The 16,441-nt window shown below is 42.1% G+C and overlaps 1 protein-coding gene across 1 annotated transcript in view; it reads right to left on the bottom strand.

The window, feature by feature from the left end:
• IMPACT (impact RWD domain protein) overlaps positions 1-16,441 on the bottom strand; it is a 52,796-nt gene that overhangs the window by 10,993 nt on the left and 25,362 nt on the right. Inside the window, exons 5-9 of the mRNA XM_068237282.1 lie at positions 14,374-14,459; positions 7,672-7,797; positions 4,025-4,125; positions 3,044-3,117; positions 1,743-1,833 (exon numbers count right to left, since the gene is read on the bottom strand). Of these exons, the coding sequence (XP_068093383.1) occupies positions 1,743-1,833; positions 3,044-3,117; positions 4,025-4,125; positions 7,672-7,797; positions 14,374-14,459 (478 nt within the window). The remainder of the gene's footprint in view (positions 1-1,742; positions 1,834-3,043; positions 3,118-4,024; positions 4,126-7,671; positions 7,798-14,373; positions 14,460-16,441) is intronic.

The raw sequence follows: 16,441 nt of genomic DNA, 5'->3' as shown, positions 1-16,441 counted from the left end.
ACACTACGGTGACTGCACACATTAGTCCCACGGATTTGTGGACTTCCTGGGTGACTGCGATTGGGTCCAGGACTACCTGCATTCATAATACATGGCGGGACTCTTTCCAGCAATTAATTGATTGGCTGCATATGGGCATTTTTGAGCATTTTTTGGGCTTTTTGGAGCATTTTTTGAGCTTTTTAGAGCATTTTTGAGCTTTTTAGAGCATTTTTTGGAGCTTGGCGAATTGCAATTTTGAGTTACCAATATATGTGGTTACAATTGCTCATTAGGTGACAGTGTCACTTTGTGAGCACCACAGAAACCATTTAACTGGCCAGGTCAGGAGGACTGCAGCCTCCCTTCAATTGGGATATTTTGTCCAATTTTTAAGAGTGTTTTTGTATGTGTGTATTTGTTATGTATTTGTTGTGTATTGTGTCTGTATATCCATGCAATTTTGTGATACTTAATCTTTTTTTACTTTATTGATCTAATTAAATTATTCAAAATAAATAATTAAGAATATTTCTGCATGCACCCAAGAGTCAGTTCAATTCTTTGTTCTATGTTTATTATGCATTATTTTAAAACTATAATGGCCGAAAACTGAGAAATAATGGTTTTTTTTCAGTTTTTTTCTTATTCTTACTGTTAAAATGCATTTACAGTAAGGTAGCTCTTAGCAAAATGTACCCCCCAAAGAAAGCTTAATTGGTGGCGGAAAAAACAAGATATAGATCAGTTCATTGTGATAAGTAGTGATAAAGGTTTAGGCGAATGAATGGGAGGTGAACATTGCTCGGATGCATAAAGTGAAAAAGACTGAGAGCTTAAGTGGTTAAACATATACGGTAAGACATTTTCACCTTAAGAGAAACAGAAAAGAACAACATCTATAATCTTGCATCTTCAATCTAACCTCGACTGATTTTGGTAGAATTCTTGTAGCCACGAGTTACAGTGATGCAATTTTCTCTGTTCACAGTCTTGCTGACAAATGCAGCTTGAGAATGCAGCTTGAGAATGAATCCTACCATAGTGCAATTCAATTAGTCCATTTTCAAGCTGCATATATTTGCATACTCAATTTGGATACTCCCGCATCAACTCTGAATTATTTGCATCTTATTGACCATCCCAACAGGCTACAAGTATCCTGCAATTAATTAACAGAAGGTACAAGACCAAGAATAAAAGGCTACAGATGAGAATTGTAGAACTTCAAATGTAGAATTATTTTTCTTTTTCCACAAGCAGCTGAACTGCGTTCTCAGTGAGCAGTTACCAAGCAGCAGCAAGCAGTTACCAGGTAGCAGCAACAGTTGCCAGGAAGCAGCAAGCAGTGGTGAGAGTTTGGCAGTCTTTTCACTGCCTATTAACTGCTCGTGGAAAAGGGCCCTTAAAGATAACAGATGAAGAAATGAAGATAACAGGTTAAGACCTGAAGATTACAAAAATGGACAAGATCAAGAGAAGACAAAATAAAGATGAGGGAAGACCCCTTCCCCGAATAAAAGAAGAAAGAGGTTTATGAAGTTGAGTACATTGTAAGACATAAACTTAGCATGTGTTATCAATTAAAAACATCCTTTTGTTTCAGTTTTTGAAAAAAGTACAGGCCTGGGAATAGTGATGTAATCAAGCAGCCATACTTTAGGGCCCTTGTTCCTGCACCAATATACATGCAACGATTCTATACCATAATACCATTCATAATTCCATTCTATAACTTATCTGTGAGTTGAAATGCTACACACCTGCATAAGATGCAGTACACGTTTACCAGCTGCAGTTTCTCCATCATCTTCACAGTCTTGAATAAATGTGTTTGTCTTTTTAGAGTATATCCTGCAAAAATATATGTTTAAATCTTTAAGAAGGCAAACTTATACATGATCATTTTATAAAACTAGGACAATTTTTCATCTCAGGAGACCTAAAACACAAAAACGTAAGGTGTGCCCATGGCCTATGTCCTGTCACACTGCTGGTGAACTAGGTAGTTTTTTGTTTCATTTTTAGTTTCAAAGGTATTTATGGAGAGATAGTCAAGATACACATGAATCCATAAACATATACGGTAAGACATTTTCAGTTGAATATTTATCGAAAAACATACAACATGGAACAGGTATTAAATAGCAACATTAGAAAAGATAAAGAAAAAAAGAAGTCACATCATCAGTCCACATAATTATGCAGAGTTATGAAGCAATTTCTTGGATTAGTTAAAGTATAGTAGGTGTTTTCTTTTTTAATGTAATCTTTATTCTGAAAATGTCAAAATAAATTCCTCTCAAACACGGGGTTATCTTTTAATTTACATTATTAACATGTTCAAATTTCTAAATAATTATTGCAAAAAATAGCTTATCTTGGGCCTGATGCAGAAGACAGTGGTTACATTCTACCAGTACTAACTTCAGGGGATCAGTAAGCATTACCCTATTAACCTAACATGCTACATGTGTTAACATAGCAATGTGCGTGTTACCCTGGTAAAAGTGAAACATACGCTGCTCCCATGGCAACAGGAACCTTGGGTCTACATCCCCACTTCTGCCTACTCCCACCCACATCCTGTCGTTTTCTTAGGATGATCCATGTATATGGTGGTGGAAGGCACTCAAGCCAGGAAAGGGTTGTGTGACATTTGAATTATTCTGCTGTACATTTTATGCAGATGTATACAGTCTATGCAAGCACAGCTGGACTCGTGCAGGTGAAGTACAGCCACGCTCATGCTTGAAGAAGAGCGCAGCCTCAGTCAGATCTTTGGAGGGTCCACGAGCGGCAACGGGGGACCGGACAACACAGTGGAAAGCCTCATTAGGATCCAGAGGCTCCCCGCTTCTTAGGCATTTGATTTTGTTCCCCGAGCTTTGACTCCGGTACACTTAGGGAATAAATATGGCAGCCTACATATCCCTCCCAGGTCAGTTGTCCTTTAATGGGAAATCTGGCTCTGCTGAGTAAGGAATGTTGATTTCCTTTCCAATGAAAGATCGATTGACTTTGCATAAAACATACTGACTATAACAACAACCATATACTGTACCTATATGCATAAATGTTGTGAGTAGCACTTGCAATTTTCTTGTTTTCATATAATTTATTCAGCACTAGCTTAACCTGCATTAAAAGGAATGAACATAAAATGTAAAACAATATTTAACTTTATTCATATGGGCATTTTTATCAGTTTAAATCAGAGCAAACACAATAAAAAGTGGAATATTAGATAAGAACACAAATACTGTTTTACTAAAAGATATTTAAGAAATTAATTACAATTTAGTTGAGTGCACATAAAATAACAAATGTGCAGTATTTGTAGTCTTTAACTTAACTTTAACTTCCTAAAAACAACCCGCCGATATGCACAGGCCAAAACTGTGATACTTGATTCTGTGGGAATATTTTTTTTTTCTTTTCAAAAAGACCCTGCAGCTTTTGAGAAAATTGATTTTAAAAAAATTCAAAGGACAAATTGCTTTTTAAACTGGTAAAATTACATTGAGCTGCAGTACACTGAATGCACAGGGGAACAGACAGAACACAGTGGAGGAACAGAGGTGAGACAGAGGGGGACACTGGAGGCACAGAGGATGTACAGGGGAAAGAGATGGCACAGTGTTCTGACTTATGGACTGATTCAGGTTAAGAACGAATCTACTGTCCCTATCTTGTTTGTTACCCGGGGACTACCTATACACAAATGCAAGTGATATAAGAAAAACCCAAAATCTGTAAAATAGCCATTTTTTACCCCTATAGTTGTGTCAGCAATAAGAGGTAAATTCTTCAAGGGAGAAACTGTCTGTCCTGTTATTTTCAGCCAAACATGAACATGTCTATTCCACTCTGCTTGGAGCTTTCCTTCAAATATTTCAGTTTTAACCATCTTCTAGAGATCATCAGTGACACAATTTGGCATGATTTATTTTTTTGCACAATCACATGAGATGATACATACTTTTCATACAAACTTCACATCTTTAAAATGAGAGTATATGTATAGGTTTCTTGTCATACTAACCTGAGCGGGAGTGGTGACAGGTGCCAAGTGTGCCTGGAATGTGCTTCTTCTGTCACTTATGGGTTCGCCATGTTCTATTGTTGGCACCTCCTTTTCTGATTCTACAAAAAAAAAAAAAAAACAGAAGTAACATGTAATCATTGCTAGCATAATGATTTCCAGCAGGGCAGTATAAGCTTGCACTGGTCATCATTCATACCGCGGCAAAAAAAGCATCATCTTAAGAGCAGATAGTTTCATGCTTAGTGATAAAAACTTCTCATGATTTACTGCTTTTAATGTCGTTTTCAAATATAAATGTATGAGCAGCAGATTTAATGGACTACTATGGCAATGAAAATTGTAAAATGTAAAACATGTATATGCATACCTATAAAATGTGCATACAGCAGTTGCTAAGGTCCAACTGCCATAACTCTGTGCACATGAATGGGGAGGCTGGCCAGTATACTGGCATAGATTTAAAGGATTGTTTGCTTGTGAAGAATAAAGGTAATACTGAGGCTCCCCCATGAGGAGATGGACTAATCCAAAACCAATCAGATTTTTACTACTTACTGTAAGGGACAGCGACATAGGACAAAAGTAATGTATAAGGCATTTTACTCCGGGGGAAACGTACATCTTATGTACATAAGAAAAAAGGGTACTTACGTATTATACCGTCTGAAGAGTTTGGCAGTTTCTTGTTTAAGTTCTGTTTGCTCCACTACCAAGATTTAACCCTTTTTGAAAAGCTGAAAGTCCTGGCTTTCCATTACACCAGGTCCCGTGTCAATGTAATGCTCCTTTACCAAGTTAAAGGGTTTGGAAGCATGAAGCTTGATTGCAGAAGTACCAGACAAACCTGACATTGATGATCAGCAGCACCCCCGGGAGGTTGTCTTTTGTCGCAGGGGTCTCATTACAGAAGATGAAGGAGAAGACAAGCTATACACCCTCCTGACTTCTCTCTGTGTGTTACTGGCTGGGGCTGGAGACTCTATTAATACGAAGGAGCAGCCCAGCTATACGCCCTCTTGACCTCTCAAGATGCAGGGGACACCCCTCCTTCAAAACACTTTAACTTGGCAACGGAGCATTACAACAGCACGAGACCTGGTGTAATGGAAAGCCAGGACTTTCAGCTTTTCAAAAAGGGTTAAATCTTGGTAGTGGAGAAAACAGAACTTAAACAAGGAACTGCCAAACTCTTCAGACGTATAATACGAAAGTACCGAAAAAAGTAATTTACAGTGCATTTTACTCTGGGAGAAAAGTACATCTTATATGCACGTGTACCAATGTATTTTAAATTTACAATTTTTCACGATAGTGGTTCTTTAAAGCTTAAACTAATTTGGTGTCCTTTGTACTGTATTGATATTGGTTTAAACTTCAGTGTTTCTAAACTTTCCTTTAAAAAAAATAACATTTACAAATTAATCTATTATTATTATGGACAACACATTATGGGTGATGGACAACACAAGTACAGGTAATAAGCAATAAGATACACAATACAAGTAGTAAAACAATGCCAGATCACACACTGGAGTGGAATTCCCAATAATACAAGTTCACATTACCCTGGGTAGAGCGTACAATCAAGTATGATACACAAGGGGAGAGGGCCCTGCCAAAGGCTTACAATCTAGATGGAGGGGGTGGTGGCACGAAAGGCATTTAGAGGTTCTCGCCAGAGAGAGTTAGGGCAGCGTTGAAGAGGGACAGGCCTCCTTGAAGAGGTGCGTTTTGAGGGCTTGTTTGAAGGTGTTGAAGGAGGGGCAAGCTTGTTGGCCAGTGGGAGAGAGTTCTACAGGATGGGCACAGGTCCATCTATATATATATGAAATATTTTCAACATTCTTAATTCCCGACTTGTGCAGTCTTCCAAACCAATGACATAAAGAAATGAAAATACTGGAAAGTTTTGTAGATGCCAGGGATGTAGCGATCCCGGCCACTTCTGCATGCTGGGAGATGTAGTCTTTACATCTTCTGGCTGGGAAATGTAAAGACATTAATCACCACATCTCCTGGCATGCACTTTTGGCCAGGGATGATACATCTCCAGGCATGCACCTAGTGTGGAGAGATGTGCTGGACATAGCTGGCACTTTGAAAAGTCCCAATGCAGCATTAACTGTAATAAGACAAAATGCCCTGGTATAGACTAGGGGCTACGGAGCAGCGCCCCCCATAGTCAAGTTAATTTAAACGCAGCCCCCACAAACCACATATCACTTACAAAATTCCATTGGGGGGAGATTTGTTTTAAATATTTTTACGTAAGAGGTGCTCAGGTCCCTTTAAGTCACACTAGCATTATTATTATTATTATTACTATCACAGTATTTGTGCAGCAATCTATTTCTAAATGTTAACATGCAAAAAATTAGTTTTTTTAGTCCGGATTTTTTTCTTACTACCTTGGATGACCAGACTGAGTTTCTGCATGCGTCAGGACAACTGAAGTGAGAAGAACATGGAGGCAGCCATATTTATTTCCTTTTAAACAATACTAGTTGCCTGACAGCCCTGCTGATCTATTTGGCTGCAGTAGAGTCTGAATAACACCAGAAACAAGCATGCAGCTAATGTCAGAAACACCTGATCTGCATATGCTTGTTCAGGGTCTATGGCTAAAAGTATTAGAGGCAGAGGATCAGCAGGACATCCAGGCAACTGGTATTCCTTAATATGAAATAATAATGACAGCCTCCTTATTCTTCTCACTTCTGTTGTTCTTTAAAAGCTCTACAAGATCTAGTGATCTGTATTTGCACAAGAAGCTACCATAGGAATGAAAGCATGGCAGAGCATACAGATACGATATGAGCACTCTTCTGGTAATCTGCCAGCGTACTTACACAAACTGAACTCTTGCCTTGGACAACTATTTGTGTATGTATGAATAAAGTACAAACCGGGGGAGAGATAAAGTGAGATGGGCAGCTAGCATGACTTACCTATTGGGGTTTTCACTGAAAAAATCCCCTCAGTTCCTGGGACCATTTCCAGCAAGAATATGTAAAGACATACATCTCTACATATACAAAATCCATTCCTTTCTTTTAAATATGTGGATTGAAAGTGCTAAAACCCCCTTCATATTTTTTACAGACATTTGGGTCCAGTTAAGGAGAATCCTGAATTTCCCATCTCATTATCTTTTGTCACCAGGAGAAAATTAAGGGAAATATCCACAGTGAGATCCCAGACAGCAATTAAAACAAAAACACTTTGGGCTAGATTTACAAAGCGGTGCTAACCTACTTAGCACGTCTAAAGTCTTTAGACGTGCTAACCAGGGTGCTAAGTAGGTTAGCACCGGATTTCTCAATCAGATCAAAGTTTTATGCGCACGCTAAGTCCCATAGGCTTTAATGGGCACTTCGTGCGGAGCGACCTGCGCTCTGTGAAGTGCCGCGTAAAGTTTTACGCGCATAAAGTTTAGCGCGCGAAAAGCTCGTTTAGACGTGCTAAGGGGGTTTTCACAGGAGTGCTAACAGTTAGCACCGCTTTGTGAATAAAGCCCTTTGCCTTTCCAAAATGTTTTGGCCAGAGTTCTATTCCTCTACTAGTTCTACTACTTACACTGTACTTATATAGTTTGACTGGTACAAAAGGAAAGAAAAAAAAAAAAAAAAAGAAATGGAAAGTACCTTCAAATGCTTCAAAATGCCCAATAACAACTGAGGAAGCAAATAATTCATTCAGCATCTGAGAACCGGAGGCTAGGTCGTTGTCATCTGCTGCAGCTTCTTCTGTTGTGGCTTTCAGCCTTGGACCTGTAAAGAGAGAATAGCTGTGATCATTACCACACAATCACCCTGAGTACACACAATGTTGCAGAAGCAGAACATATTACTAATATTCCTCCAGTAAAAGTATAATGTTGTTGCAGCAGGATAGATTGGTGGCATTTAATGTTAAATGGGGAAAATGGAGTGAATTTCAAGATACGAAGGAGTATGGAGATATGGTGGAGATGTAGGGGAAGGGCGTACATTTGAATTAGCCGCTTGTTGAATTGGGCGCGATTATCGTGCTTGTTATGTAGCGGCTATAGCCGCTGTATGTATCGGTTATGTGCTGTAATGGAGAAAGGAGCCTGAGCAGCAGCCGCAGGGAGGGCAGCAGACCTCTCCCTTCCTATATTGCGGCTATATGTGTATATTTAGCGTCGGAAACATTATTAGGTTATCTCGCTGTAATGGAGGGGGTGAGCCACAGAGAGGGCAGCCCGACCTCTCCCTCCCTTCTCTCCCCGCGCCGCCCTCCCTGCTCCGTTCTAGGACTCCCAGTAATGCGCACCGACATAGGGAAGCGATGTAAATACCTACCTCACCTCCAATTGCCGCTCACTCGCCGCCGGTCTGCTCCTCTCTGCATAGCCGCTGCTGTGTACAGCGGCTATGCAGAGAGGAGCAGACCGGCGGCGAGTGAGCGGCAATTGGAGGTGAGGTAGGTATTTACATCGCTTCCCTATGTCGGTGCGCATTACTGGGAGTCCTAGAACGGAGCAGGGAGGGCGGCGCGGGGAGAGAAGGGAGGGAGAGGTCGGGCTGCCCTCTCTGTGGCTCACCCCCTCCATTACAGCGAGATAACCTATTAATGTTTCCGACGCTAAATATACACATATAGCCGCAATATAGGAAGGGAGAGGTCGGCTGCCCTCCCTGCGGCCCCTCCCCCTCTATTACGATGGTGCACCTACCTATCTATATACCTCACATGCCGACTCTGCTGAGGAAACGGGCAATATCAGGAGACAATCCCTACATCTGTCCCGCAGGCTTTGATGATAATGTACAGGACAGCAGTGTCTACAAGCCTGCATATACAGTAGATCTGTATATATTATATGGAAAAGTAATGTATACAGGTCTGTGTTCACGTTGCATATCTGAGTGATGAGAACATAATTATACACGGAATATTCGTGTAGGGTTAAATGTAAATATATATCAATGTGAATCATGCAGGAAGATCAGAGATGATTAAAAGATCACACTTTTACAAACCCCTATATAAGTTCTGGATCCTGTATGTTGCTGTATTCCACCGGTGTCTGACTATTGGACGGTATCAGACATTCATTCTAAGAACTACTGCATGTTATTAAACTCGGATTCTCAGCCATAAAATGCAATTCTATACACTGATGTTTATTTATTTAGCCCCCCCCCCCCCCCCCCTTTAGTCTTTACAGGCTAACTAATTAACGGGCCTCTAATAGGGGTTGTACATTCTGTCACAGGCCCCCTCTACATAACAATCTTCCACTCCATGAATCCCACCATATAAAGTGCAGGGGTTTGCCTGGCCTTGTGGAGAGCTGAGAGCTGAGCTTAGCTGCTGAGAGCTTCCGTGAGCACATTAACTCGCTACATTTTATGTTGATTTCAATACAAACCTGTTTTCAAAAGCCACACAGTTGCTTTGTAGTTGTATATGCTGGTTATCTTATGGTAGTTTACATTAAAAAAACAAAAACAAATAGCCCGTTAAGGCTTGTTTGCATAAGCTTTGTGATGATCCTGAAGACAGCTTTTATCTTGTGATGTAAAAGTGACATGCTGCAATAAGGTGAGGGTACTCTGCTCTCACCCCTCTGTACACTGTGTGTGTTTTCCAGCCAGGGGATAATCAGGGCTTCTACCTACAGAGTCGGGATTATATAGCGGCAGAGGAGAGGCAGAATACTGCAAAAAGGAATGTGGATAGTGCTGGAGGAAGAACGTTGAATAGTGTCCTGTACATTAATTATATACTGTATATAGTGTGCTTTATAATTGCCGGTAATGAATGATTTAGAATTAAAGTTAATAATTAAGGATTTGCCACTAAGGATTTTGTAGTGTACCACATGGGGAAGCAATAAGTGGCCACCATAAATAGTGTGCTATATTTTTACAATGTTACCAGTTGTGTACAATCACCTGTAATTAAATGTAATATGTTTGCTGCAGGTGTCACTTGGCATACTTTGTCCAAAGCAGTGTTAGGCCTCGTTCACATCTGCTGCGCTGAAAAACGTGTTAAAGCGCATGGTAAAAAACGCATGCGCTTGTGCGCGCTTTAGTCCGCGTTTCTGTGCGTTGCGCTGCGCTTCTTTAAAGCACGTTTTGCTTACTGTAGCAGCAGCAGTTGTCAATAAAACTTTGTTTTTGTATGTAAATGTATTTTTTTCTCCAATTAGGGGTAAAAAACGCATGCGCTTCTAAGCGCTTGTACGCGCTTCTATGCGCTAAAAAAGCGGACCCATTCACTTGCATGTGCTGTGCGCTTTCCAGCTCAACGCACAGAAATGCCTGCAACACTACGTTTCTGTAACGCTGCTCAGCGCAGCGCATAGATGTGAACCAGCTACATTTAGTTACATGGAAAAATCAATACCTTGCTGAACGCACAGGGCAGTGCGCTGTGGAAAGCGCACAGAAACGGCCCTGATGTGAACGAGGCCTAACAGTGTAACTTATGAGCAAGCAGCAGTATGGTATGCATAATGTATGCACAATAAATAGGATGCTGTAGTTCCATCCCATATATTTGCCGCAATAGTGGGAATTTATGGCTATTTAAGGATCTTGTAATGTGGATGATGATCAGTAACAATTGCCGGTAATTAAGGATTTCAGGGTTCTAGTCGCTAATGAAATACTTGTGCTGTGTGTTCAGTGACTATTCTTGGCACTAATTAAGGATTGTGAAATGTGAAATATGGGTATGCCGTATATGCTTAAAGCAGTAACTATAAATAGTGCGCAGTGTATATTGTTCAGAAATTATTTCCAATATTTCCAATAATTAATAGCGGTTATACGAATGACTGTAATAGTATTATAGGAATGGCTGGAATAGTATTATAATAATGGCAGGAATAGTATTATAGGAATGGCAGGAATAGTAAAGTGATATATACTTGTGTGTTGTAACAGTGGGCATTAGAAATAGAGGTGGATACTAGCGGTTAGGACAATAATATCTGTTATTACTGTGCTTTTGGTAATAGAGAAGATTAATAATGGTTATCACAATGTTGTAAGGGAAAAGTTAGCCAGACAGTCAATTTAGTGTGCTTTTAAAATTAGAGGAGAATAATAGCGGTTACAGCAGGCACCAAAAGGCTGGCTGGTTCAAGCTGAGTGAGTTCGGTGGGCTGCTGATAGCCGAGCCCGTCAGGGTCTAGCTATCACTCCTGCTTGAAGTTGTAGCTAATAGTAAACACATAAGTGATATACACACTACATAATGTGCTTAACGAGCTGCAAGCAGGAGTGATAGCGGACACTACGGCTCCGCTATCAGCAGCCCTCCGAGGCTCAGCTTGAACCAGCCAGCCTTTGAACTGTTGTTTTAACCTGAAGTGCAGGGCTGAGCTTTTGTGTTCCCCAGGCAGCTAATTGGAGTGGGCTGGTGCATAGCATTGTTATTTTACGATTATTATATAGCCGCTTGCATAATAGCTATACATCCTTATGATAGTGGAGAATAGCATCTGCCGCATAATAGTTACTACTTATAGCCGTTTTCTTTATATAGCTGTTTTTTTTAGTCTGATGACAGCGGAGAATATAGCCGCTAAATGCCCTGCTGCAGGAGAGAAGTTCCCTTGAGTTGGAGCGGCATACGCACAGCATAGCCGTTTACTGCGCCCATATCATGCAGTCCCTTTGAGTTGGAGCGGCATACGCACAGCATAGCCGTTTACTGCGCCCATATCATGCAGTCTGCGCCATGAGAGAGAGATGTAGCCGATAAATACATTGGCGGAATAGCTGCGCCCATTTCAACTTGCGCTTCAATTAACTGCTCCGAGGGGAAGGAGCTTCCTGTAATTAGAAATGATTATAATTTTTTTTATGTAGTACTTTGGATGGTAATTGGGGGAGGGGATCTTTAGAGAAGAAATTCTAATAATGTTGAATTCTTTAGGAGTTGTAGATTTGAAGATTGGGGAGAGTAGAGGGTGGGGCTTCTTTATGGTTTTTGTTTATTTTGTAATTTTGAAAATTGAGGAAGATAATATGATGATATGTTGTATTGAAATGATATATATATATATATATATATTTATTAAGTGTAATGTTGGTGTATGGAACGGTGTGAATTAAACAGGTTGAAATTATCAGCCATTATCAGCTATTTTTTCCATGTTCCATAATGGAGGAGAATATAACAAAAACCTTCATGGGAGAACTGAGAAAAGATGGCTTAAAGGGGCAAAGATTGCCAAGTAACCCTTGTAGGATATGCAGGACGTATGGGATTAGTTAATGGCTGAAGACAAAAGTGGGTTGAATTACATATATTCACCAATATTATGTGTCCATGTCAATGTTTTAGTGACTTCCAGTGGTGTTGTGGTTTCCCAGTGTACTCTATACACATCACAGCTTTCTAGTTCCCATGCCATTGTGTTTCTCCATTCAACTTTCCATCATTGTTTGTGCCAGGTTTACAGTGCCTCCAAAGTGTTTTCTGGCTTTACAGGGCATCCACAATGTGTTTCAGATTTCTAGTTCACTAACAGTGTTTCACAAATTTTGCAGAACCCCCTGCATTGTGCCCCCAGCTCTATGATGTTTTGCTGCTGAAAGGACCTGGTACCACATTAACAGAAATAGGAGAACTTCCTTCAGAGATAAGTGCAGACACAAAAATAAGCCTGAGGTCTCAGACTCAGAGATAAATGCTGGCATAAAAATAAGCCTAAAGGCTCGTACACACGTGTGACTGAAGCCAACGACGGATCCGTCAGCACCTCCCACTGGGCGGATCGTTCAGAAACAGCCTTATCAGTCCGCCGACAGACTGTACACACGCTGTACTGTCTGCTGAAAACCCGCCTAGCGGGAGGTGCCAACGGACCCGTCGTTGGCGTCAGTCACACGTGTGTACGAGCCTTTAGGCTTATTTTTATGCCAGCATTTATCTCTGAGTCTGAGACCTCAGGCTTATTTTTGTGTCTGCACTTATCTCTGAAGGAAGTTCTCCTATTTCTGTTAGTGTGGTACCAGGTCCTTTCAGCAGCAAAACATCATAGAGCTGGGGGCACAATGCAGTACGTTCTGCAAAATTTGGGAAACACTGTTAGTGAACTAGAAATCTGAAACACATTGTGGATGCCCTGTAAAGCCAGAAAACACTTTGGAGGCACTGTAAACCTGGCACAAACAATGATGGAAAGTTGAATGGAGAAACACAATGGCATGGGAACTAGAAAGCTGTGATTCTCTAGAGGACACTGGGAAGCCACAACACCTAGCCTTAATGCTAGGTACACACCATACAATTTTCTGTTACATTTTCTGTTAGATTTACCTGCCAGATAGATAATTTCCAACATGTTGGAAATTATCTATCTAACCATCTATCTGCCTAGCAATTAGGCATTGTTCTACTCAGCAGGAGATAACCAGAAGACAATGCCCCAGAGATAATGACCAGAAAATAATCTTAAGGTAGCCATACACTGGTCGATTTGCCATCAGATCAACCAAAAGATGATCCCTCTCTGATTAAATCTGATTACAGAGGGATCGTATGGCTGCCTTTATTGCAAACAGACTGTGAATCGATTTCAGCATGAAACCGGTCACAATCTGTGAAGCTGCCGCTGCTGAAGCCCGCCAGCTATACATTACCTGATCTGGCCGACGCGAGTCCCCTGGTCTCCGCTGTCTCTTCTCTGCGCTGGGCTCTGAGTCTGGCTGGCTTCACTGAACTTCCTATCCGGGGGAAGTTTAAACAGTAGAGGGCACTCTACTGTTTAAACTTCCTGCCGGGACAGGAAGTTCAGTGAAACCTGCCGGAGCCCAGCCGAGACCGGGGGACTCGCTCCGGCGGAGCAGGTAATGTATTGCAGCTATCGTCGGTCGTCGGGCATTCGAACGCCGCTATCGACGCACTCCCGACCCACCGGCGATCGAGGGAAATCTTCCGCAGGGACGGATCGACAGGAATCGATGGGAACGATTGATTTCGGATGGAATTCGATCGTTCTGTCAGCGTTTGCGCAATGATTTCACAGCAGATTCGATCACAGTGATCGAATCTGCTGTATATCGGTGAGAAAATTGTTAGGTGTATGGGCCCCTTAAAACAGAGAATCTAACAGAAAAATATAACAGAAAATTGTATGGTGTGTACCAGGCATTAGGTCTCAGACTCAGAGATAAGGGCAGGCACAAAAGAAAGCCTGAGGTCTCAGACTCAGAGATAAGTGCAGGCTCGAGTGAAAAACAGGGATTGCTGACATCACATGACCACCATGACAGGAAGTCTTGGCTGTTCTTAAAAGCCTGGCATAGCTCTTATTTAAAAAAATGGACACCAATATACATCCACCATATAACAACCTGGAGCAGAAGTCTTAGATTTCTCCACCAAGAATTCTCTTATCTTCTCCACCCAATGATAAAGGATGTTTTCGCCAAGATTCTGCCTATAAATCACAGAATTAATTATATATTAATATATTACACAAGAAATATATATTTATGTGCGTATATATGCACCAAATCCCCTCTTCATTTATTTTTGTTAAAGTCCACCTTCAGATACAGTTTTAAATATACTATAATATAATAATAATCCTCTATAATAAAACCCCTGTGTCCCTGTGTCACTCTTTCCCTGTGTAGCTTGGTCCGTGCTTTTTGCTACTGCGCATGTGCGCAGCATGGACCCAGCCTCACAGAGACAGGAGGACGGGGCCAGGGAGCCGGGTGGGCGTGTGTGCGGGCGGCCAGGTGTGCACGAGGCGGATGCACGTGCGCATGTGTGCTGCGAGTGTGCGCGGATGGGCGAGAAACAGACCCTAGAGCCCGTTTTTAAATGGGCTTGGGTCTGCTAGTATATAATAAGAGATGTCGCGAACCTCCGATTTTCGGTTCGCGAACCGGGTTCGCGAACTTCCGCAGAAGGTTCGGTTCGCGGAAAAATTTGCGAACCGCAATAGACTTCAATGGGGAGGCGAACTTTGAAAAATAGAAAAAATTATGCTGGCCACAAAAGTGATGGAAAAGATGTTTCAAGGGGTCTAACACCTGGAGGGGGGCATGGCGGAGTGGGATACATGCCAAAAGTCCCGGTGAAAAATCTGGATATTACGCAAAGCAGCGTTTTAAGGGCAGAAATCACATTGAATGCTAAATTGCAGGCCTAACGTGCTTTCAAACATCTTGCATGTGTATACATCAAACAGGGAGTGTAATTAGAGTACTGCTTCACACTGACACACCAAACTCACTGTGTAACGCACCGCAAACAGCTGTTTGTGTAGTGACGGCCATGCTGGACTACTGCGCAACATGGCGTGATTGCTCTTCCTCACTCAGTGATGTCAGGTAATGTGTGACTTCCTTCTCAACTTTCCATGGCATTGTTAAAAAGCTTACGTTTTGTTTTTAATTTACATTTTCTACTTGCTGTGTACTTGTTCAGTACCGCTACAATGAGAATCCTGTGGAGGCGGGCAAGTCTGCCATTGTGACCCCGGGTAATGGCCGGGGAATGAGAGGTTTGAATCCGGTGTGGAGCCTGAGCAACGGCTACCACTACACATCCAAGGAGGGCAGCGGGCAGGCAAGCACGCCCGCCCGCCCCGAGGTAGTGACCAAAAATAACAATACAGGAGGAGGACTTTCGAGGCCCTGCTGTGTATTTGAAATGAATGTACTTTAAATCCTTTAACGAGAACCAGTTATGGCAGGCAAAGATGGCACCACATTCCTTTCACGAGAATCATATGGAGGCGGGCAAGTCTGTCATTTGTGACCCCGGGTAATGGCCGGGGAATGAGGGATGGAATCCGGTGTGGAGCCTGAGAAACGGCTCCCACTACACATCCAAGGAGGGCAGCAGGTAGGCATGCACGCCCGCCCTGAGGTAGTGACCAAAAATAACAATACAGGAGGCGGACTTTCGAGGCCCTGCTGTGTATTTGAAATGAATGTACTTCAAATCCTTTAACGAGAACCAGTTATGGCGGGCAAAGATGACACCACATTCCTTTCACGAGAATCATATGGAGGCGGGCAAGTCTGTCATTTGTGACCCCGGGTATCGGCCGGGGAATGAGGGATAGAATCCGGTGTGGAGCCTGAGAAACGGCTACCACTACACATCCAAGGAGGGCAGCAGGTAGGCATGCACGCCCGCCCCGAGGTAGTGACCAAAAATAACAATACAGGACTCAGGAGGACCTTTTGCGGCCCTAATTGAAATGAACTAACTTTAAATCCTTTAACGGGAATCCGTTATGGAGGGCAAGTCTGCCATTGTCACCGCGGGGAATGAAGGTTGGATTCCGGCCCGAAGTGGGAGCCTGCTGAGACCCATGCTGTAGCTGCCCTGACCGTGCTTTGCCGACCAGGCATCTGTGGTCAGATGGACCCTTGAGCCAGCGGAAGACAAACCAAGTCG

The sequence above is a fragment of the Hyperolius riggenbachi genome, chromosome 5 (assembly GCF_040937935.1).
Source record: "Hyperolius riggenbachi isolate aHypRig1 chromosome 5, aHypRig1.pri, whole genome shotgun sequence".
Taxonomy (NCBI): Eukaryota; Metazoa; Chordata; class Amphibia; order Anura; family Hyperoliidae; genus Hyperolius; species Hyperolius riggenbachi.
Note: the sequence above shows the minus strand (reverse complement) of the source record. Positions and strands in the feature narration are given on the sequence as shown.